Genomic DNA, 25,081 nt, shown 5'->3' on the forward strand with positions numbered 1-25,081 from the left:
AATAATTATTTTTTGAAAAAAAACCTAAACTTCATCTTTTTACCTGTTCTATAGGTCAATCTTTTACTTTGAATATTTTTTATGATACAAATGTTATTTTGAAAGTTAAAAGTATTAGTGAAAAAATCAAGGTTTAAAGTGATAGTAGATGACACTTTGAAGATTTTTATGCGATTTTTCCTTTTTTGTTCTCCTTCTCCAACTTTAACCATGGAGCTTGTTGTGTCTCTTTCTTTTTTTAACGATGATTTATTATGATATTACAAATATGGAAAGATTGCATAGACGATGGTAACCGGTGGAGGATCCTTGTGGTGGGATGCGTTCTAGATAATCTAGTGTTATGAATTTGAATTTTTGTGGATATCCTTTCAGTTTTGATAAACCCATAACCTAAAATACTGTGAATCAAAATCCATTCAGTATTTATATCAAATTCGGTATGATTCAAATTCATATCGAAATGGTTTTGAATTAATTTTTTGTATTTGGTTTATTTGATTTCTTAGATAATTCTCTCTTATTAGTAAAAAAATAATTCAATAAATATAAGTTTCTGGTAAAAAGTTGTGGCTATAATTGTTACTGTCACCACCATTGCGTACTTATCACCCGTATACCAATACAAAGTGAATTGGAAAGAGAATCTCATGACTCGTTCAGACAAACAACAATACGAGAGCATTATAAAAATTGTAACTATTATGGTCTGTGGCATGCTACAGGTCTCATGACTTGTAGGTAACATAAACGAAATTTATTAATATATGAGATTCAAATATAATCTCGGAGACTCTAGAGAAAATCAGAATTTTGAAATTCATTCATTAAGTTGAAATATAGGATTCAAATACAAACAACCCAAAGATGTACTAACCAACAATAAACAAAGGATCATAATTGACCAACATTATATAAACGTACATTCAAATAATAATAATAGTAGAGCACATAACCAACTAACATATAGGACAAAAAAAGAAGTTCGAAAGTGCCTACTTTTCTTCCAGAGTCGCGGCTAAACACACATTTTGTAGAAAGCATTCGAGCAGCAAAAAAAATGACGAGATCACTATATTGAGTATTATGTTGATCACTAACAGCATGGTCAAACATGAAGTTTTCGTCACATAGTGGACAATTTCTGTAATTTCCTCAAATAAGAGTATTGTGAATGTCTTGCTGTAAAAAAAAAGAGTATTACCTAACAAATGAAAATGGATACACTAGTGAGAGTGAATTATATGAGAAATAAGCACTCAAAAAAAAATGAGGGGTTACTTGAAAGTTTTAGAAGTATAAATGACTTTAGAGTTCTAGTTTGTATTAGAAAGCAAGAACAAAAAAAATATGAAAAGATACAGAATTTCATCTACTCTATTAAAATAGAGTCCTAAATTTATCTACCATAAAAGTTCTCATTTAAGTTTTGGCCTGTTTGAAGTTTGTTAGGAAGCTACTTAATTTATGGACCATAAAAAGTTAATTACATTATTATTAGTGGATATATGACACGCTTTTATCTCCTATTAAACCACTTCATTAAATGTAAACCAATATAACCATAATTAAATCATGAATCGTGTTACCAAAAACCAGTGTTATATACAATTACAATAAATCAACTATGTGCTCTATTATAAGTATAACAAACGAATTACATATATACCTTGCTGATTGTTGACTTCTAACAAAGAACATGTATGTTAGATACAATTTCATATTACACCTTATTAGTCATCGACTTTTAAGAGATTTATCATGTATGTAACTTTGCTCTAAGTTGACTTCCAATAGATTTATCATCGACATGTTCATCACATAAAGAATATGTATGTTAGATACATGATCATTTTACACCTCATTTTCGTGCATATATTAATTTTCTCTGTAAAAGATTGAATATTTGTTATAATTAGAGATAGCTGCCATTATGAACACAATATATGTTAAATAAACTTCAATCATATATAAACTTCAATCATATAATTTCATACGTGCCAAACTTAAAAATATAACTTTCACAAAGTTGTTTTTTCGAAATACATAAAATGTTCAAAATTACATGTAAAGATATTTTATTTTAAATTTGAATATACTGTTTTCATAAACAATTCTTATCTACAAGAAAATTTATAAAGATATTTACCAGAAAGATTTCATCAAATCTAAACTGTCTTGACGTGCACACCAAGTTATCAATAATCAATAACAACTTAATATAGTATATCTTGAAAATAGATATTTCATTTTGCCTAACAAGATTTCCTCCCTTATTTTTCTACTACGTTTTTAATCGACTATCCATCTACGTTCATAATCTTTTAGATCTTAAATTTATATAACAACTCCAACAGAATATGGTAATCAGAATATTCTATCGAATTTAACTATATGGATATCAAATCAAATCTTCAGCACGCTATCATTAAACCTAAACGTTTAATGATCACTATAAATAATAAAACGATCAACTAATACCTCCTATATCCGCAAAAAAAAACATACACTCATATGGCTATGATTACCTCAGACCCGACGATGACTTTTCTCAATGATGTCAAACCATACAAAACATCTTGGAAGGTCGAAGTTAAAGTCCTGCATTCATGGACACAACATTCATCTTATTCTGGTGGAGATTCTCTTCAGTTCATTCTTGCAGATAAAACAGTAAGTTTATCTATTAGTTAATTTCCGTACATGTTTAAAATTGGCGTCTAAACTGATCTTTATATCAAATGTCAATGTAGGGAGTTAAGATTCATTGTACCTGCAAGAGACTCTTCTTTGCTCGTGTTAAGAAACTTCAAGTTGGACAATGGAGGTTCATTGAAAATTTCTCACTAACCGCAGCTGCCGGAAAGTGCCGACCGACAAGTCATAAGTACAAAATGTCGATCATCAGCAACTCCAACGTCACCAATTCCACCCTGAAAGATGAGGATAATTTTCTGTCATTAACATCTTTCACAGAAATCATGAACGGAAGTCTTGATTCTAATTTTTTGATTGGTAAATTTTTAGAGTTTTCTTATTCACAAATATGCTACGGTTTCTGATTAATAATCTTCTTATTTTTTAATAATATGTTTGCAGACGTTATTGGTCAGCCAATTGATATCGGAGATATTCAGGTTGTGCCTGTGCAAGGTAAAGAAACAAAGAAGCTAGAGTTTACTTTGATAGACACAGAGTAAGTTATAGATTACCTTTTGCAAATATACTTTTCATATGTAAACAAATCGTGTTTTTAATGTGTTAATCTACTAATGTATATTTCAGGGATCACCAAATAGCATGTTGTCTTTGGGGCCGGTTTGCTGAACATATGCTATATGCATACAAAGTTGCTCAAGTCAATAAGAATTTTCTCTGTTTACTGAGATTTGCTAAAATCAATGTTTACAAGGGTAAGAATTTGACTAATCGATTGAGAAAAAAATATACTTTATTATGCTTTTGATTTACTTAATAAATTTTTATTCTTTGTTGCAGGACAAGTTCAGGTTACAAATGCTTTTGATTCTTCCACTGTCGAAATAAATCCACCCGGATTTGATGTCCAAGACTATCTTCAAGTGTATGTTTAATTCTAATCACATACCAACTATTTGATGTTTGCTAATTAAATATACATGATCTCTCAAACCGTTTTTTACTTATTCAGGTTGCCTAGGAACGAGCTTGCTCTCACAACTGGTAGTCATGAGCTTGCAAAACATAAAGGAAGCAAACGCCAACCTGATAAATGGTCTATTTATCCTGAGAGATCAATTCTGGATATCATTATGGCGACTGAGGTAAGTTTTTAGTATATCTAAGGTATATACTGTTATAATCTACCTATATTCTAAAACTAATGTTATTTTTGTAGACTGAAACCTGCATTGTTAAGGGCACAATTTATGAAATAGACACAGACTGGGCTTGGTTTTATTTTGGTTGTGTTAAGTGCCACTTCAAAAAGGTTACCGACATTACCAAAAGGGATGTGGTTCCTGTTAAACATCTGTGGTATTGTGATTCATGCCATCAGTCTGTAACCAATGTTGCACCTCAGTATGTTTTTTAATCTTAATAGTATTAGATATATGTATCTGAGTCATATAACTTACCAATTTTACATTTTTACAGGTTTAAACTCCATCTACTTATAAAGGATGACACTGGTGAAACTAAGGTGATGCTGCTTGATACTATTGCTGAACCAATTTTGGGAGTGAGTGCTGAAGTGCTCTTAGATGGTTCTCTAGAAGAGGTATGTAAAAATTTCCATTTAATTGTTGTATATTGCATACATATAGTCGTTTTTAATATAGTAGGTGTTTGTTTTTATTTAGGTTGAAGATCCTGAAGACTTGCCTGCTGCTATTAATGAGCTTATTGGAAAAACTTTCAAATTTGGTGTCTATGTGAGCAAAGACAATGTTGACTATGGAGCTGATATATTTAACATTGGGAAAACATGGTCTGCTGATGAGATCATAACTCACTCGGATGATGAGAATACTGATGATACGTTGACTAACAGAGCTTTATCTGACCGTTCCTCAGGACAGGTCTACTAAAAATATCATTATTCTTCCTAATTAGATATTTTATTATTCACAACCTATATGCGTATTCATTAAAAGTTTATTCTATTATTTTCAAGGTCTCTTTGATCAGCATGGAAAGTGAAGAGAACACATGTTTGTCGTCAACTCCACTATCAAAACGAAAGGGAGAATGTGAGATTGATGATCTTTCTTCTACCTCTAAAAAACAATGCTCAAAGATAATGAAGCAGGAAAAGAAGTAGAGGTAGAGAAAACTGAGATGCTACGTGTTTTGTTTTTGCTTTTAATAATCGTTTTATTTTCAGAAACTATGTTTTTTTGAATTTTCTATTATCTGGTTTATTTCCATATGCTGTATTGTTTGGTTTTTATCAATAAAGAGGATTTTTTAATAATAACAATATGTGTTTTGTGAATCTAATCTACATGACTGACTATCGGGAAAATGAATAAGGCATTAAACTTAGTAATCTTTATAAAAGTTTTCACAAAACGCACTTAACTAAATATATGAGCATACGGAAATTTAACAACAAATATACTTACTTTAATAAGCTGTTGTTGAACTCCCTTTAGTAAATCAGCCAAAGTAGATTGTTTGATAAATCTATATTTGCATCCTAAACAAAAATGAAGTTGTTAGAATACTTAATATAGTTATCTAAAGAAATAATTTGTAGTACTCAAAAAAGTAACTCAAACGAATATATGTTATAATCAATTATAATTATTACTTGCAACAAGTAAAGATATTAAACGTATCCGTGAAGATATAACCGACAACTAATCTACATTTAGATATTCATGTGATCTAAAGAGATTTTATACAATATTTCATATGTAAAGAATCTTAACTTAATTAATTCTCTTTTCAATTATTTTCAAAATCCCGCCTAACTACAAATTAGAAAGTTTCAATGTATTAACATTGACGCCATTATTTTCTTATTAGCAACAGAATGACTGTGAGAATTCATTGAACAATTTTATACCTAGCAACTTTGTTTTAAAGGTGATTATACTATTCCTCAGTTCCAGTGCATGTAACTGAGAACTTACCGTGTAGTTTCTGCTAACATAGCCCTTCAATGAAGAGGATGAAAAGAAAGCATCAACCTCGGTTTGAGGATGATGGTCATCGGCTGCGTTCCCAATCTGTTTCAAAACAGAGAATAGATCATTCTCAAAGAAAAGATGTCCCTTTGAGTACAGTTTTTGGAAGATTAAAGAGTGATATTACCAATAATAGCGTTTCATCAAGGTTTAAAACACAAGTTTCAGTGTCAAATCCTACAAACAAACGAGGTGTTTTATATTCTATATTGACCATTGTTTATATACCAGGTTTCCTCACGTTCAGCTAATATCTCTAATTTTATTTGGTGTAGTTTGTTTTGACAAAAAAACTGATGAGAACCCTAATGACAAGAAAAAGAGTCGAAGAGATCAAGGTCTGTTTATATATCCTAATTTACTGATAATAGCAGAGACTGCAATGATAGATGATTAATTTTTTGTTCATTATGTAATATATTAATATAATACTCCCATTTCAGGTATAGTAAGAGGATCATGTTCAAGATTGGGAACATTTCAAAGAGAAAACACACCAAATACAAAAATACCTATAACATCCACCAGTCATACTACATTTGATTTAGGAATTTCAAACACATCTTATGTAGAACATGATTTTCCTATAGATGATCCAGAGAATGAAGGTAAACCGTTTTCCATCCAGAGGATGATTTGAACTTTATGTGGTTTCGTCCCTGACTAAATTCATACGTTAGATACTTTTATCATGTGTATGTTTTGCAGATTTACTGCGATCCATAGATGAGTGTGATGATCTAGAAGTCGAATGTAGTAGTCAGGAAAGTTCGGATACTGAAATTTCAGATGACGAACAGTCTATTGTACAAGAACCACATAAAGAAGATCAAACAGAGAGAGTTAGCTTTCTAGCAGCTTTATTTAAAAAAAACTTCTCTGAGGTGAAAAAACCACCGAAGCCAAAAGTGAAAGCAGTGTCATCATCTGAATATGGTAAGCTAAAATTTGTCAATAGATGGTTTCTGTGTAGACTATTTTTTCTAACCTATAAACATTATTATAAAGCAGATTATGTTGATGAAGGTGACCCAACTTACACCTGTGTTCATTGTGGAGCTATCATGTGGTTTGGAGAGCGCATAAATAAGACCAAATCTAGAAAAAAACCTATATTTACATTGTGTTGCATGCAAGGTCAGGTCCAGTTGCCCTTATTAAAGAAATCCCCGGATGTTCTAATGAAGCTTCTCACAGGAAATGATAAGCTGAGTAAACATTTCCAAAAGAATACCAGATCATATAATATGGTTTTTTCATTCACTTCACTTGGTGGTAAAGTAGATAAGTCTGTTAGAAAGGGACGAGGACCACAAATGTTGGTGCTTCATGGTGAGAATTATCATCTGATGGGAAGTTTAACCCCACCTGAAGGAAATTATGCCAAGTTTGGACAGCTTTACATTGTTGACACAGAGAATGAACTTCAAAACAGATCTAAAGCTTTGAGGTAAGTAATTTAATTTTGCATATAAGTGCTTAAACATTACTATATGCGTGTTATATAAACTTATTATATCTACTTTACTGTTTTTCAGAAATGGGAAAAATACTCAGACAGAGAGTACAATTGATGGGTTGAGGAAAGAAATTATTCAGCCTATAATGATGATGTTGAATGATGTTAATCCATATGTTAAGCAGTTTCGATCAGCTAGAGATAGATTTCGAATGAATCCGGAAGAGACTTTCCATATGCGAATCGTAAGTAGAAGTGACAGAGATGGTCGGACATATAATATGCCAACTGCATCTGAGGTTGCTGCATTGATTCCTGGAGATTTTAATTTAGGAATGGATAAGCGGGATATTGTTCTACAGCATAAGTCTGGTAGACTTACAAGGATCGATGAGATTCATATTTCCTATTTAGCACTCCAGTATCCTCTGCTATTTGTGTATGGTGAGGATGGATTCAGGATTGGCATTAAGAAGGGTGTCACAGAAGCGTCGAAGAAACTCAAGAAAGATACTATCAGTATGAGACAGTTTTTTGCTTTCCGGATGCAAGAGCGAGAAAATGAATCACATGTTCTTCTATACTCCAGAAGGTTATTTCAACAATTCATAGTTGATGCATATACGACTATAGAAGCCAACAGACTTAGGTATCTGCAGCTCAACCAGACATGCTTGCGTTCGGATATTTACGACTCTATCAAGGAGTCTGAAAATGCTGGACAGTCGGACATGAATGAACAAGGTCAGCAATTTGTGCTACCAGCTACTTTCACAGGGGGTCCTAGATACATGAAGAATATGTACTTAGACGCTATGGCCATTTGTAGACATTTTGGTTTTCCAGACCTTGTCATCACCTTTACATGCAATCCAAAATGGCCAGAACTTACGAGATTTCTGAAAAAGAGAGGCCTGAATTCAGATGACAGACTAGATGTTATATGTCGGATGTTTAAGATGAAACTCGATTCTTTGATGCATGATTTGACAAAGAAGAATATATTGGGGAAAACAGCTTCATGTAAGTTCGTTTTTGACTCAATCTTAGCTTAAAATATTTCTTATTATTTCTATACTGACTTGGTCGTTTTCTTACAATAATGGCAACTGTTTTTTTTAATATATTTCAGCTATGTATACTGTTGAGTTTCAGAAGAGAGGTTTGCCACATGCTCACATACTGCTTTTTATGCATCCTTCATCCAAATTTCCAAAAACAGAAGACATCGATAAAATCATATCGGCTGAGATTCCTGATAAGTCGCTTGATCCAGATCTCTACGATGTTGTTAAGGATATGATGATTCATGGTCCGTGCGGAGCAGCTAATAGGAATTCACCGTGCATGGAAAATGGACAGTGTTCGAAAAGTTTTCCTAAACCCTTTGCTGATAATACTAGAGTGAAAAAAGATGGATTTCCTGTTTACAGAAGACGTGAGCAATCTAACAGTTATGTTGAGAAGAATGGTTTGAAATGTGACAACAGATGGGTCATCCCTTATAACAAGAAACTCTCTCTTCGGTACCGAGCACACATTAACGTAGAGTGGTGCAACCAAGTTGGTTCCATTAAGTATTTATTTAAATACATTAATAAAGGAGCTGACCGTGTAACTGTGGTAGTTGAACCAACAGGGCCAGATGTTGCGAATCAAACAGCACCAAGTTCGTCTGCAGGGAACTCAGCTACAGCGACCTCGGCCGCAGCGAGCTCAGTTGCAGCGAAATCAGTAGCAGCTAACTCGGCGTTAGGAAACTCTGCCATGGAGACTGGTGGTAACATATTGAAAGAAACTGTGGAGATTAAAAAAAATGAAATAAAGGATTTCTTTGATTGCAGGTAGTTTATTAACTGATCCATAAATATTTTATTTTCAGGAGGTAGTATTTATTTCAATCTTAGATTCTAACTTATATTGTTCTGACCAATGTAGATATGTTTCAACTTGTGAAGGATCATGGAGAATTTTTAAGTTTCCAATACATTACAGATCTACTGCGGTTGAGAAGTTGTCATTTCATCTTCCAGGGAAACAGACCATTATCTTCAAAGGGAAGGATAAAGTTAAGGATGTTGTCAGTCGTAAGCTCATCGAAAACACAATGTTCTTGGCATGGTTTGAGCTGTGTAAGGTTGATGCGTTTGCTCGGACTCTTACATATATTCAGATTCCCAACTATTATACATATTCGAAGAGCCAGAAGAAGTTCAATAGAAGGAAACAAGGTTTCAGTGTTGGAAGAATTAATTATGCCCCAAGGAAGCAGGAAAGCTCTTATTATTTGAGAGTTTTGTTGAACTATGTCAAAGGTCCTACTAGCTACGAGGATATTAAAACATATAATGATGTGCTTTATGAGGGGTATAAAGAAACATGTTATGCTCGGGGAATATTGGATGATGACCAGGAGTACATAGATGATTTGATAAGGCGTAGCTATGATAGTTCTGCAGCAGTTGTTCGTGATCTATTTGTTCTAATGCTTCTCTCGAACAGTCTTTCTCAACCAGAGGTGGTTTGGGAAAAAACTTGGGAACTCTTATCTGAAGATATCGAGTATAATCGCAGACATCATTTCAATAGGCCTGGTACACTACTAACTTATTCTATCAAATTCCCCTATTGTATCTACGTTTTTGTCAAATTGTTGTTTGTTGATTGTTCTAATAATCAGCTATTTATTATGTGAGACTGTTGTTTTATTAGAGTTTACAGCTTCACATGAGAGTTCTTTTCGTGAATTGGCAGGACTTAAATTGACTGACAATGACAAGAAGTTGTATGCTCTAATAGAGATTGAGAAGCTTATGAAAAGAAATGGGAGTTCACTTTCACTATATGAGTCTATGCCAAAGCTTCCTGCCAATGCCAAATCGATTGAAAATGTCTTGATATTGGATGAGCTAAGTTATGATATGGAAGACTTGCAAGCCACTCATGATATAGATTTTTCAAAGATGACTGATGAGCAAAGGAAAATCTATGATGAGATCATTAGTGCTGTTGTTGAAGATAGAGGTGGAATGTTCTTTGTTTACGGGTTTGGTGGCACAGGAAAAACCTTTCTTTGGAAACTTCTATCAGCTGCTTTGAGGTGCAAGGGAGATATAGTTCTTAATACTGCATCATCCGGAATTGCTTCCCTGTTGTTACCAGGTGGCAGAACTGCTCATTCCCGTTTTAGCATACCCATCAATCCAGATGAATTCACTACATGTTCACTGACTCCCGGATCGGATAAAGCTAATTTGATAAAGGAAGCGTCTCTAATTATCTGGGATGAAGCACCAATGATGAGCCGACATTGCTTTGAATCCTTAGACAGAAGTTTAAATGATCTAATGGACAATCCAGATAAAAAGCCTTTTGGTGGAAAAGTAATTGTGTTTGGAGGTGATTTTCGACAAGTACTTCCTGTTATTACAGGAGGTTGTAGGGCTGAGATTGTTCTGGCTTCCATGAACTCATCATATCTCTGGGAACATTGCAAGGTTCTGAAGCTTACCAAGAACATGAGATTGTGTTCAAACAATCTCACAGATGATGAGGCAAAAGATCTGAAAGAATTTTCTGAGTGGATTTTGGCTGTTGGTGATGAGAAAGTATCAGAGCCTAATGATGGGGAGGCATTAATTGAAATTCCAGAAGAGTTTCTAATTATGGACCCTAACGATCCTATTGAGACTATAAGTCTGGCCATTTATGGAGACACTGATTCATTGAAAGGGATGAAAGATCCTAAGTTTTTTAAAGAGAGAGCAATCTTATGTCCAACTAATGAGGATGTAAATATGATTAATGATCATATGTTATCTAAACTCGAAGGTAATTAAGTGTTTTTTTACTGTATATATTTTCGTTATATTTATTGACACTGACTCTTTTATAAAATTTGGTTATTTCCCATCAGGTGAAGAAATGATTTATATCTCATCTGACAGTATAGATCCATCTGATACTGCCTCGGTCAGTAATGAAGCCCTCAGTTCCGACTTTCTAAACAGCATTAAAGTTTCTGGGCTACCAAATCATAGTCTAAGATTGAAGGTTGGTTGTCCTGTTATGTTGCTTAGGAACATTAATCCTAATGAAGGTCTAATGAATGGAACAAGATTGCAAATTACACAACTTATGGATTTCATGGTGGAAGCTAGAATCTTAACTGGTGACAAGGTTGGTAAAGACGTTTATATTCCTAGATTGTTGATCGAGCCTACAGATAAAAGACTTCCTTTCAAGATGCGCAGAAGACAATTGCCTTTAACTGTGGCTTTTGCAATAACCATCAACAAGAGTCAAGGACAATCATTGTCTGAAGTGGGATTATTCCTTCCTAGACCAGTTTTTTCTCATGGCCAGCTATATGTTGCTATTTCAAGGGTTACTTCGAAGAAAGGTTTGAAAATCTTGATTGTGGATAAAGAAGGGAAGCCGCAAAATAAAACTACTAATGTTGTTTTCAAAGAGGTTTTTACTAATCTGGAAACCATAGATGACTGATGTGTCTTGCTGCGAATTTGTTTTGTGTTTTAGTACTTGCAGACTGAAATTGGTGTTTTGGTTGTGTTTTTTGTTGTACTACATTTTCTTTAAAGTTTTCAAAGTCATTTCCGATTTTGTACTAAATAAATTCTTTAATCTATCGGTTAGGAAGACTCAATCTAAAATATTTTATTCTATCTTACTAAAGAGGTTTGAAATCAAACCAAACATGTATTGATCATCATGTTTTGACAAAGAAGAAATAACAGTTTGCCATCTAAAATTAAACTTGCCATGTATCTAATAAAATTCAACAAAACATAGAACAGTTAATCAGCAACCCAACAACAGATATGCAAGATCAAGTACGTTCATCTACAAACAAGTCAGTTTATATAGTTTATCATTTAAGTAATTGTACAATCCTAAAGCCGATAATCCTAGGATGATTCTACAAGTTCAGTTCACGATTTCTCGAATAAAATAAAAATTTAATATAGTACTAACCTTTGTTTCTGTAGTTTATTTTGTGAATTGTTCCAAAGCTGTATTTCCCAGTTTCTCTGGCATACAACCCTTATCAATGACCTATCAATATATGAGATGAAAAGACAAAAAAAAATAAGAACAAGGAAATAATAGAAACGAAAACATAGCAAAGGATCAACAAGAGAATAAATAAAAACTGTGATGATGTGAACATATGTAATATGATTATATTTCAGGTCAGACTTAACTTTTTAAAATCTCTGTTTGTCTTCTACTCTGCTTTTGTCTTTTTAAAGATCCATCGTTTAAACAATCCTGGCCAATTACCTAATAAAATACCAAGTTCTTTTTTCAGCTTACCGCGAGCAAGACAGATTAATAGAAACAAAACTGAGTAAGAAGATAATAATGATGATGGATCTAGAGATAGATCTAAGAGATCTATCGATATGAGTAAGAACCAGATTTTTAGATAACGAAACCCTGATCGTTAACCCGGATCGTTTACAATCAGAAAATTATAAAAACTTACCGAGAACTCAGTTATCGATTGAGTTTGGTGATTGACTGAACGGTGTTTATTCTGGATTTGATATACTTTTAAAGAATTTTTGTTGGTGATTATAGAGATGAGTATTGTCTCGAACTGAGAACCACCGACGGAGAAGCAAAGAAAAAAAGGTTGTTGATTTTTTCAAGAAAACGTTAAAAGTGGTTTTGCTTCCCGGAAAAAAAAGGTGTGGCCTTAATTTACCTTTCGATGAATCTAATACGTTTTTAACTAATGGGCCATTTCTGTAACAACAAATATAATGCTTGAAAACTTAATGGGTCATCACGTGTAAAATATAAGAAACAAAATAGTGCCCATAAAACATATATGTTGCATGGTTTTATGTTGGACTTAAGGTTGACCCATTTATGAGACAAAGTTCAGACTTCTTTCCATTTAAAGAGATGAATAAAAACATCTATGTTGAGTTTAATGAGATAAAAAAAATCAGGCTTTTTTGTTTTAAAATTATAATCTACTCTATTAAAATAAATCTAATCTCAGTTAATTTAAATTGACCATATATTTTTAAAACATAGTAAACTATATCTTAAATGTGGGGACCCAAAAAAATTATTTTCCCAAATATGTTAATAATAGATTTTAAATAACATATAAATATATTTTAAAGAACATATATAACAAAAAAAACACTATGCACAATATCAAAAATTTCTGCACACAAAAAAACACCATGTACAATATATGTTATAACAACATCACAGTTCAATATATCTTAAAAAAATATTTTTTTTCAAGTCACTAACATAAAAATATTATATAAATATAATATATTACTAAATATTTTTTAAACAAATTGGCAGAACCATATCAGCGCACAGCGCGGGTCCGTATCTAGTAATTATTTAAAACAAGTAACCAAATGCTAAATAAAATCACCCAAAATATATTCAAAAATATGTGTTTGCCACACGCAAATCCTCATCCTTAAGTGTCATAATGAAAACGATCTAGTAATGTTTCTTTTGATTTCTTCTGCACAAAAAATAAACATTGGAAAAAAAAATCACGCAGTGTGTTGAATTTATAAGCAAGTGGGTAATCTTTTTGTTTAATGTGTGTTTTGCTCTTTCATAATATTTTACAAGGGTTAACAACTTAATAAGCAATATATTCATCTCGCTGTGTTTGCTTTTAATAAGTTATTCTCTTTATTAAACAAAAAACGATTTACAACCAAATTTTAATACTTTCTAGTCTTTCAATTGAAAACTTATTGTTACACACTATTCTGTTGGTTCCTTTTAAAAATCTGATAATTACATGTAATCATGTCTAAGTTAAATTTTATTTCAAACACTGCTATATACCATCATTTTTTTTAACTTGGATTTACTAATATATTTTACTATGAAGTAGATTTTAATCAATTTCTTTTTTTGTGTGGTGGATATATATAAGATAGCAAAATAAAATAGTATAACATATGTTTCCACAAAACCATTGTGGGTATTTTAAACTATCATTGCGTTGTATTCTATTTTACAAATAATTTCAACCAAATGTTGTTAAATAGTTAGATTGGTTAAATCACATAAAACTATATTAGACAAATTCATTTTCGAGAAAAACCTTTTGTCTTTAACGGACAGTTCTTCTTAGTATCGCTATATATCCTCGATTTCCAGAGCTCCTATACTCTACCATCAACACTAGTTTTTGTCTGCTCTTCCTGATTTTTCATATATAGCACATTTATGTGGGCATCAATTACACTCACACAATGGAGTGTGGCTGTGTAAAGACACTCAACCAATTCATGACAGCCCCTCATTCTGAAAAACCTAGCTAGATCTAAGTCGACAGCTAGTTCCATCTCTATCCTTGAAAAGGATCACGACTGAGAGAGAGAGAGAACAACTCGTTCATACATAACTCATTCGTTCACAACACATCTATCCAATATTAGTTTGTATATTATTTTTATCTCTTTATAGTGTGTCCACGTTTCTAGTTAATAGCATTAAAATGTCCATAATTCTTGGTTACCAAGATATCCACCAAATTTTATCTGTCAGGAATTTGTCCATGATGTTATATATCATAAGTTTTCAACCATATCTTGTTCATCAAATCATCTAATAGAACCTGATAATACAAAATAAAATATTAATATGCTATAAGTACATAAAATACTTACAAATCTGTTTTTATAACAAATAATTAACTGAATGACAAATATAATTAAATATTATTTTCTATTGATTAAAAATTATTTAATTGATAATGTTTACCTTCAACTTATCAATCAAATGCTATTTAATTTTAAAATTAACAAAGAACTAATGTTCAAGACGGGCTGCATAGTCCTTGACCAAGCTACTCCGGTAGATAGATGACATTTATAAGCGGATCAGGCCTCAAGGTCACTAAAATTTCATACTTTTATTTCTTTCCTTTTCTTGTTAGATGCTAGGAAAAGATGGATCATTTGTTAACAATTCTGTTTCAATATAATAACTAGATCTTGACCCGTGCGACCGCACGGGTATTTAATTTTACATTTATTTTTTGTTTATACATAATGTTATATTTGTAAATGCAGTTGTATAAAATCGAGTAATTTTTTTAATTTTCCGTTTTAACGTAAAATGTATTACCAATATTGAGTATAAATTCAACATTTATATAATTAAATCCATGTCTAAGATATATAGCAAACAAATTTTTATAATGAAAAGTATGGAAAATAGACAATTATTAGTTAGTATGCTAGTTTTAAATGGTACATTAGTTATAACAACTGTAAGAAAATAAAATGATTGTTAAACTTCTATCAAATTTAGAACATATAAAAATTAAGATTTAAATCTGTAAGAAAATAAAATGAAAATATAAATTTGATGTTACTGATAAAAAAATTATAAATAAGCTTAAGTTTGTATTAAAGATAATATTGGTTAGACAGAATATATGAAATAGTTTGATAGTAGATATTTATGATCTCAATTTCATATGAAAGGTGTCAATTATGGATATATTTTATACGTTAAATTTTCAAAAAATTTAAGTTGTTTGATCCGCAAGTCAAGGGAAAAGTCAAGGGAAAAGAATAATTGTGGTAACTAATTATGTGATTTAGTAACAGGTAAGATAATTATTGTTTTTGTGTGTTTTAGTTTTCAAATCTTATTGTTATAATAAATATTCCTCACTCGCTCTAAGCCGGGCCCGCGCGCGGTTAGGAAGATTTATACAATTTTTATATAGAAATATAATAGAATCTAATATCGCAATTAAGTAGGTGTTATTTTTGGATAAATTTTATACATTAATTTTTGAAATTTAAACCTGACTGATCCGTAAGTTAACATTATGATTTTGGAAATATCAATTTGTGTATACTGATTATCATTAAATTTTACAGTTGTTAATAATATATATATATATATATATATATATATATATATATATATATTAATACTGTTTGTATGAACTAATACAAAACTAAACGTATAAATATTGTAGATTTGATGTATATTGGGATTTTGTTTGTTTATAAAGGATAGAAAATCTATTTGTATAAGGTAAGAGGTGAGAAATGAAACCGTGCTTGATTCAGTAAGCTGTGTATATTAATTTAGGAATGGAAGAATAATAGGTATTGGTTGTTGAATGTGATAATGGAGCCGTGAAATTTTAATGTTGTAACATTTTTTAATTAAAAATAGATTAATTTAACTAATGCATTAATTAAACTGTAAATGACAAAATATCCTTAAATATAGGTTTATTTAATATTTCAGTAAATAACTTGCAAAACTAAGGGGTAATTCAAATTTGTACTCCTCTTTTAATAGATTAGATAAATATATTTTCCTATATTTATTATTTTCAGTTATTTCTGTTTCTTTACATCATTTATAACATAAACTTTTAGTTTGAGTTATTTTCAGTTAAAATTTTAACATAATTAAGAACGTTAAAAGGTGAATACTTTGTGTTTGTGTGACTAAAACATTCTGATTAGAATGTAGAGAACATTTTCATCTGATGGCAAAGTTAACAAAATTTTAATGGATCCAAATGACATATTGTTAGAAGTTAAAAATTGATTTGGAAAGCTATAACATAGATGTCAAAATCTAGTGTACTTCAAACAGATCATTACCTTAAACAAATATATTATCTTTCGTGTAGCATTAGCATTGCCATTAGGTGATCATGTGATTGATCACCATATAAAAAAGGTGACAAACTTTCTTAATCTCATCGGAATGAGGACTAGATACAGTGAATGTTTTGAATCTTGAAAGTAGATACGAGTACTTCAAACATACTAATTTAGGAAAGACCACTACACTATGTTTGCTTCACACTTCACTTTCTATTTTACCCAGATTACATCAAATCTTTCATTTATTCGCCAAACATTTCTTCGTGGGTGCACAGTTTCTAGCTAAGCTTTATGAGACCAACAAATTTTTGATCAATATTAAATAGATGCATGAATCAAATATCTTGTAAGGATATACTAAAAAGATGTATACATGTATCAAGAATCCTCAAATCAGGAGTAAAACATTTTGCCTTTCAGAATACGTATGTCGTTATAACCATTTTCCATAATGAGTGTCACCAACAACACATGAAAATTAGTAGCCCACACTTAAATGGATACAATCAAACTGGATGATTGTTCTATCTTGATATACTAATGCATGTAACCAGCTCATAATTGTAATCCTTTGGTTTCTTTCGATTTTGATATGACTATCACAACATTTTCACATTAAGTATGCGATCACTGGTGATAATGGCAATATGATCGCTAACCATATTATGGATTTACTCATTAGTTTTCGAGTGACACTGCGAAATATGACTCATAATGTTTCACCAACATTGATATATTTTATCCGACCTCCTAAACTCTTATCCATCGATTAACAACATTTCTCATGTGCATGTCAACTAGTCCTTTATCTTCTAGACTTACGACAATGCATTGTAAATAAAAATATAAAAAAGATCAAGAATTTCTGAAACCCATCGTCATTATATTTATTTGTACACTAGAAATTCAGCAGTTACATATTCTACTAGGCACTAGCTAGTTTACTTAAAAATACTCTTCCCTAAATCAGGGACTACTAAATACAATTAAAAATATTACATTAAGCTATTAATTTTATATGTATAGATTTGCCCATTCTAGTCCGTCTATGTAGCTGTTTTCCGGCACCGGATAAAAGAGGTTATAGTCATCACCATCGTCTCTGACGTTATAATCTTCGAAAAACGGTGTTTCGTTAGCTTCGACAGAAACTGAAGAAGAAATGGGACTGTTGCTCGAGCCTCTTTCTACTCTTTCTGCCAATCTTTGAATTTCCCTCTCTGCATCATAGAGTTGTTCCTTGAGCTGAAGAAGCTGAGGGAAACAATATAACGTTAAATTTAATCATTAAGCAATTGATCATAGAAGTAAAGGTTTTTTTGTTTGTGGATCTCCTCTAGAATTTTGAGTCCCACTGAGAAAGACACAAGTGGTTATTACAAGATTATGACGAATATACATATTTTATGTTGTGTAATAAGGTGACAATTTAGTGTTAAATGTTGCTAAAAAAAAGTGTCGCTTTTTCTGTTATCAACTCGAGTCAACTTATGTCTTAATTATTGTGTTTCGTACTTTTATACTTTCTCTGTTTATAATACATAACTTTTTAACTTTTTAAAAAATAAATAAATGATATTTTTAACTTTTAATATAAAACTAGATCTAGACCCGCGCAACCGCGTGGTTGTTAATTTTTACTTTTACTTATATAGATATTTGGTTTTATTTCAAGAATGGTATATATTATAATTATATATGTGTATATGCATTTTAGAAACATAAGTATGTTATTCATTTTTTTTTTGTTTTTCATGAAATTAATTATTTCAAAATGTAACATATTTTTGTATCTTCTTTTATATATTTTTGTTTGTTGAATTAGTGTTTTATGATTAAACACATGAACATGTATACAGTTATGTAAAATAGAAAATAATTTTCATTTCCAAATACATTGTAACATTTCACAACATTATAAAGTTTAACAAAAAATATACTTATATCTTCTTAGATTAATCAGTACGGATTATGTCTGATATATGGTTTTATTTAATGAATGTGTAAACCGCACATGTTAAATAGTCAATGATTGACTCAAGATAAATCCGTTTCGGGTTTTGTGAAAACAACCAAAATTTAAAAACCCAATAAAATCCGCTAAAACCCAAAATCCGGTCACCAGTTGAACCACTGGTTAAACCAATAGACAACTTTTAGTTTTTAATTATGTTTTTAAAATCAATTTTTTTATTATTTTTAATTAAAAAATTAGATATTTCAGTTTTGTTATCAAAATTTTATTAATGATTTTTACTTTTGGTATATTTTAGATTTAAGGTTTAATTTTATTAGTCACATTAAACATATAACTTTTTATAATTTCTTAAGTCTTAATATATTTTTGTTAGATGTCATAAATCTTAACTTGTTATTTTTTAAAAATAATCTAAACTATTTTTGATATCTTGTATGCAAAATAAAAATAAAAATATAGAAACAAAAGTTAAATATTTTCTAATTTTTTTTAAACATAAAATATTTACATATCCAAACTGTTATTTTATGTTTTATATAAATATTATAAAATACTTAACCTTAGTTTTTATATATTTATTTTCATAGCTAATATATTATTATATAATAAAATTAATTTATATATTATTCTGCCGATCACCGGCGGTCGATCCGATGATCTGATGACTCAGAAGTTCATCTGGTTTAGTGTCCGGGTCGGATTTAAAAACATTGAGTGGGGGTTATTGGTTGGTGTATTTTGATGGATTTGAAAATCCAAACTAAATCTAGTGTTATTGGTTCTGTGATTTTAAAATACATGTTGAAATCATGTGTTATTCGTTTAATGATTCATAAATTCTAATTCAAATCAAGTGTTATTCAATCATACAGATTTACTAATATAATTGATTTCATAATGTATTTGAATGGTTTTTTATGGATTTCTTTGTTAAAAATACAAAGGCTCAAATCCGAAGGAAAACCTCCGGATTGTAAATGCTAATCCGAGAGAATTTGAAAATTTGTATATTTTACTTAGATTTATAAATACTGTATGGATTTTTAAATCAATCAAAATATATAAATCAATAACACAATCTAATCATGTATCAGAAATGATGGCTAGAACTGGTTATTCCAATTGTGATTTGTTTATTAACTTGTATAAACCAAACCTGGTAAAATTACTTATTTAGAAAAAATGTTAGGTTCAATATAGGCATATTTTTTAACACAGATATGCATCGTATGTGAATTATTAATGATGCAAATATATGTTTCTTAACTGAATCGTGTTTGTAGGAGTAGGTAGTTATTATAGTATCAAATATAGTGATTTAGTAAGGCATAAATGTTATTAAGGAATAAATGAATTTGGACTTTCTAGGAAGGGTTCATTTTTTTAAAAATCACACATGAATCAAGATTGTGACTTCTGTTTTAATATATAAGATTTCTTAATTTTTATATTATATGACTCTATATGTAATCTGTAGTCAATTTTATTATTAATCGAATTGTTTAAATGAATAATTAATAATGTTCTATTTTTAAAATATAAAAATTAAATACTTTCAAAGTTTTTAAGAAAAAAATTATAAACCAAAGAGAGAAAAAAAGAACTATACCTCTGACTCAAGTCGGCACTTGTCGGCAACGACGTTCTCATGTGAGTTTTTGAGGTTGTTGTACTCTTCCTCGAGCCTTTTGTTCTTCCACCGTGCACGACGGTTCTGAAACCAAACAGCAACTTGACGAGGGTCGAGCCCTAGCTCCGCGGCAAGTCTATCTTTCCTCTCGGACTCAAGCTTGTGCTCATCACCAAAACTCATCTCCAACATGTTCACTTGCTCATCGCTAAGCTTTCTCTTCCTAAAAAAACATTTGCTTCCGTCTCCAGTAGCCACGGCTCTTTTGATTTTCTTCCTCCTTCGCTTCGGTGGCTTCACTGCTCCTACCGACCAAAATATCCATAGATAAAATCAAACGAGTAATTCGCTAAAAAAAAATATGACAAATACTTGTCAAAAAGAAACATGACCAATAAAGTTCTGGATTTTTCTTTACTTTTTAGTTTCTTGATGTGTGCTCACATGCACTAGATCATATCAATAGTTGTGTTGGTCGTGAACTTCTATTTTTTTTTGGAAAGACTCAAATAGATAGCCCACTTGAATTTGTATAACTTATTCCTTAATATTTGGAGGGACGGTTTCCACACTTGAAAACAACACAAAATAGTGAAAATTTCGGATAAACTAACTAACCCACTTTTACTTTTATACGAAAGTGCATTAAGTTGGGGTTATAGAAATTCGAAACAAAAAAATGAGAGAAATTTACCTTCTTGCGGTAGTATCTGAGTGTAGACATCGGGGTACAACTGAGAGATAAAAGCCAAGTTTTGATCATCATCCATCGTGTGGTTCATGTTCTTGGATCACTTTCGTTCTCTCGTAATTTGTCTCACTTTTTATGAAATGTGAGAAGTTGTGTTGGGGGAAGAGGAAGGCCTGTGATTTATAAGGAGTATAGATACAAAGAAATGAGTATTTTTTGTATGAAGTGTAATTTCCTGAAGTGGGGTTCTTGTATTTTAAATTCACGAAAATGCCACCACACATAAGTTAAGTACACACCTTGTGAGTCTGTGACTTAACCGAGTAGATATGATAATTAATTTTAAACAATGATTTTGAAACTAAAGAGAGAGAAAGGTTTTTCTAAGTAGTTTTATATTGTTGTATGTTGTAAAGAAAAGGCTTGTAATTTAGACAAATATGACTATATAATGTAAAGAAATATGGCTATATATCATTTAAACAACTATGACTAACTTAAAACTCATGTAAATGTAGTATTTTGAGAGATCGGTTATAAGAAAATGGAACGAAAAAATAAATGAATAACAACTGCTATGTGTTTTTTGTCTTTGTTTTCTTTCTATTAAAACAACATTCTTTGTTAAAATGAGAGTAGTCTTAAATGTAGTCAACATATGTGTGCGTTATGTATATTGGATACATAAACTGCAAGCAATTTTTAGATGGTGCTCGATCGACTTTCACAATACACACACATACACCATTGCATGGATAAATATTCAACAAACAAAAAAGAGAAAAGTCGAAAGCTTAGGCACGTGAACTTAACAAAGTGAAAGTCATTTACCAAAATCGAATGATACGTAATGTGTTGTAGTAAATAATATTTGCGATTTTTTTTAAAAAAAAAAATATTTGCGAGCCTCTGGGAAACTATATAGTAAAATATTAGAGGGAACACAATTAAGGAGGGATTGGCATATGTGAGTGTTCTGTCCAATTGATAGGCCATGCACTGGTATCAATCTCGTCCACGACCCAATCAGTCCCGGTCATTACTACTTTAGACTCTTTTTCTCTTTAGTTTTCTTCTAATTCGTGTTTAGGGATCAATGGCTTAGAAGTTGTTTATTATATTTGGTAGAGATGGTCGGTTCCCTTCTTCTATTCATTAGTAGATTAGGGCTGGAAAATAAGCCATGATTGGGTTGTCTTACAACTAAGATTTCAGTTGACAACATTTTACTCCACCGGATGAAAAAAATCGTAGTATATATGAAAAACATGTATTGAAACTAGATTAACATAATAACAAAACGGCATAAATTTGAACAAAGAAAAACGGCATAAATATGTCAGAGGATCGGTTATAAAACTGATATCTACATTTAGACAGTAAAGACGTCCAAGAAGAAATATTATAATCATAAGAATGAAAAAACACACTTCCTAAAAATGAAACTTGTTAGTAAGTTTCATAACTGAAAAAAAGAGAAGAAAAAAGATGGCCAGTGAGGAAAAGAATTACTTAGACTTTTTGCTTAATTGGTATACACTCTAAAGCCAAAGAGGACATTCTTGGGTATCAAAATAGAAAAATATAGAAACTTTTAAGTGGTTGGAGTGTATACTTAACGTCATATTCCAACTCATCCCAATCAAATCATTAATTAGTTTTAGTTAACTATCTTAAAATGGGTTTAAGTCCATCTTCATGATGTGAATTACTGATCTTTTAACTGCACTCTGCATCATGTGGATATTTTGGCTATAGATGGTAACTACTAGGCTCGCACTCGTAAGCTAAACTGAGGATTTAGTGTACGTCATTGATTTTTTTTTTGGTAGGCATCCTTGAAGTTATTGTGTCACGTTTTTTAATCCTTTTCTTTTATTTATTCTGAGAGGGTGTAAAGAGAGAAAAACATGATGGAAGTCATGTGAAAGGAATACAACAACACTACTAATGTACGTATTATAATTTTTTAGGTTTTGAAAATACTTCAAAATTAATTTAATTGTAGAATATAGAGAAGTAGACAATGGAAGCCAACGCCTTCTGGCTCCCTCTTTCTTCTGCTTATAGTGTGTCTGCGTTAAGAACACTGCCATATCACTTAACATTTTCACCCAAAAAAACACTGCCATATCTTTACTCCTTTACATGTTCTTCCAATCCCGCCCTGACATCCGTCCTCAAGTAACATCCTCAATACATAATTTAGGAATTGTTAAAGAAAGTTTTGTAGAACAAGTTTGCTTAAAAGACTATATATATGTCCGAGAACGTCCATATCAAAACCCAAAATATTGATATTAAAAGCACCACCCAAAAAGTATGGCATGTGATGATACGCACCATGTTTTTGGAACTTATATATGTGTGAGTCATTTACAAGACTTAATAATGATTATGATGCTTTTAAAACTTCAAGAGTATATTTCGGGCCTAAGTAATTTTGACAGTTGTATTAATATGCATTGAAACTGTTTAGACAAATTTTACATATTTAGCTAAATGGGATAAAAATATGTTTATATTTGGGCTAATTTGGCTTAACGCTTAATTTGCAGCTGATGATCTTTAACTGGAGCCTGCTGGAAGTAAAACAAATGTTAATCAGTGGTGTATAAATATTGAGTTAAGGAGGTCATATATTGAGTTAAGGGCTACAAAAAAGTCACTGGATTCAAGTACATATTCATTCGAGTTAAGGAGGTTACATATTACTTTAAGTGGTTATGGGAGTCGGTTGACGGATCTGAAAAAAATATTGATCAGATTAAACTTATCATTGTACTTTAGATGCGCTTTAAAGCAGGCACGTCTCGAAGTTTTTCGTTTTTTTTTTGGACATCAATTTTTAGTTTATAATATAAACATTTAAATGAAGCCAGAACAAGTATTAAAATTAATTTTGCTTTCTCCAGTTATGTGACACCAGTAGATATTGGAAACACATTTTTAGAAATATATATTTTGTCACATTATGATATGTAGCTTTCATTCGCTTTATATTTCAAGATTCCCTCTCGCTTTGTTGTTATTTCCAAACAGTTTTTGTTTTTGCTGCATAAATCCAAACAAGCGTTCATATGGAATCCTAAGTTTTTCTATATCTTATTCTTGGGTATTTAAATTGTAAATAAACATAATATATATGTGTATATATGAAGCAAACTGACCTTAAATAAACAAAGCAAGTTTAATGGTGTTGTTTGAGTAGCAGAAGATTTTTTTTTTGAATGAAAGTTAAATTTATTTAACCCAAAAAACCCTCTTTCACAATGAATGTGTCATGTGTCTAATTGTTTCTTTTGAAAAGAGTAGTAGAAGAACTAATTTGTACAATCAAGGCCATAGATTAAACTCGACCATATATACTGCTATCCTCTTATTATAAATGTTTCAAATGGTACATAGTATTCCATTTTCTGCAACTTAAAATGAAAGTATTCCATTTTCTGCAACTTAAAATGAATAGTATGAGTTTGATTCCATAATCAACGTCGGTTAAAGAAATTTCCAACACTTTCAAGACATATTTTGAGAAAAGGTTAAAAACTAATAGCACTGCTCGCTTACAAACCCCCTATAAAATACACTTGGACTTTCAAGTGCTTTAGAACTCTTTGGAGTTTTAATGGACATTGAAGTCCTATCTTCTTGTTTCAGTTTTATCATGTTTTCTTTTATCCCAAAAGACCAAAATGTGTTAGCGGACTCCATTGCGAAATCCGATCTTTGTAACAGTTAGACCTTCATGGTCTCAGTTTATTAATCAAGTTTGTTGCTAAAAAAAGATATAGTAAGTCACTTTTGATATAGTAACAAAATATGTTTTTAGTCTAATTACCCATTTGATCCTTGTCAATATATATATATATATATATATATATATATATATATATATATATATATGCCGAACTCAAAAATTAACGACTTTTGGTTAAAATCTGATTCCACGCCAAATAGAAGGAATTTTTTTTTTTTTT

General features: G+C 31.0%; 2 protein-coding genes and 1 long non-coding RNA gene across 10 annotated transcripts; 1 reads left to right on the forward strand and 2 right to left on the reverse strand.

Annotated features, from left to right (window-relative positions):
• Nucleotides 1-883: 883 nt before the first annotated feature.
• Nucleotides 884-15,854, reverse strand: LOC125592308. Of its 7 annotated transcripts, XR_007328118.1 has the most exons (8): nucleotides 12,644-15,850; nucleotides 12,360-12,438; nucleotides 12,130-12,210; nucleotides 5,622-5,717; nucleotides 5,109-5,182; nucleotides 2,774-2,933; nucleotides 2,529-2,658; nucleotides 884-1,204 (listed from the first exon to the last, which is right to left on the reverse strand). It is a non-coding gene; the product is annotated as an uncharacterized LOC125592308 (long non-coding RNA). The 7 variants fall into 7 exon arrangements; XR_007328117.1 differs by having other exon boundaries at nucleotides 884-1,182; nucleotides 12,130-12,438; nucleotides 12,644-15,854; XR_007328115.1 differs by having other exon boundaries at nucleotides 12,130-12,438; nucleotides 12,644-15,854.
• Nucleotides 6,527-12,107, forward strand: LOC106453961. Its single transcript, XM_048767109.1, is given in 6 exon segments — nucleotides 6,527-7,125; nucleotides 7,214-8,157; nucleotides 8,267-8,997; nucleotides 9,065-9,728; nucleotides 9,889-10,965; nucleotides 11,051-12,107. Coding segments are annotated over 6 exon segments (4,392 nt in total). The 5' UTR covers nucleotides 6,527-6,739; the 3' UTR covers nucleotides 11,641-12,107.
• Nucleotides 15,855-17,655: 1,801 nt separating the features above from the next.
• LOC106345272 (homeobox-leucine zipper protein ATHB-40) lies at nucleotides 17,656-23,887 on the reverse strand. 2 transcript variants are annotated; one of them, XM_013784499.3, is made up of 3 exons: nucleotides 21,105-23,887; nucleotides 20,390-20,709; nucleotides 17,656-18,056 (listed from the first exon to the last, which is right to left on the reverse strand). In XM_013784499.3, the coding sequence occupies exons 1-3, from the start codon at nucleotides 21,190-21,192 to the stop codon at nucleotides 17,817-17,819; spliced, it is 648 nt and encodes a 215-aa protein (XP_013639953.1). In that variant the 5' UTR covers nucleotides 21,193-23,887; the 3' UTR covers nucleotides 17,656-17,816. The 2 variants fall into 2 exon arrangements, with proteins under 2 accessions (XP_013639953.1, XP_013639951.1); XM_013784497.3 differs by having other exon boundaries at nucleotides 20,390-20,715; nucleotides 21,105-23,877.
• Between the last annotated feature and the right edge of the window lie 1,194 nt (nucleotides 23,888-25,081).

This window comes from Brassica napus, chromosome A3 (assembly GCF_020379485.1).
Source record: "Brassica napus cultivar Da-Ae chromosome A3, Da-Ae, whole genome shotgun sequence".
In the NCBI taxonomy this organism is placed as follows: Eukaryota; Viridiplantae; Streptophyta; class Magnoliopsida; order Brassicales; family Brassicaceae; genus Brassica; species Brassica napus.

What these genes read in the sequence shown, in the direction of transcription:
- LOC106345272 (XM_013784497.3), bottom strand. Translation starts at nt 21,192, where the DNA reads ATGAACCACACGATGGATGATGATCAAAACTTGGCTTTTATCTCTCAG. An exon ending in TCAGATACTACCGCAAGAAG is followed by an intron (nt 20,716 to 21,104) that starts GTAAATTTCTCT and finishes TTTGGTCGGTAG; the next exon opens with GAGCAGTGAAGCCACCGAAG. An exon ending in AGTGCCGACTTGAGTCAGAG is followed by an intron (nt 18,057 to 20,389) that starts GTATAGTTCTTT and finishes TGTTTCCCTCAG; the next exon opens with CTTCTTCAGCTCAAGGAACA.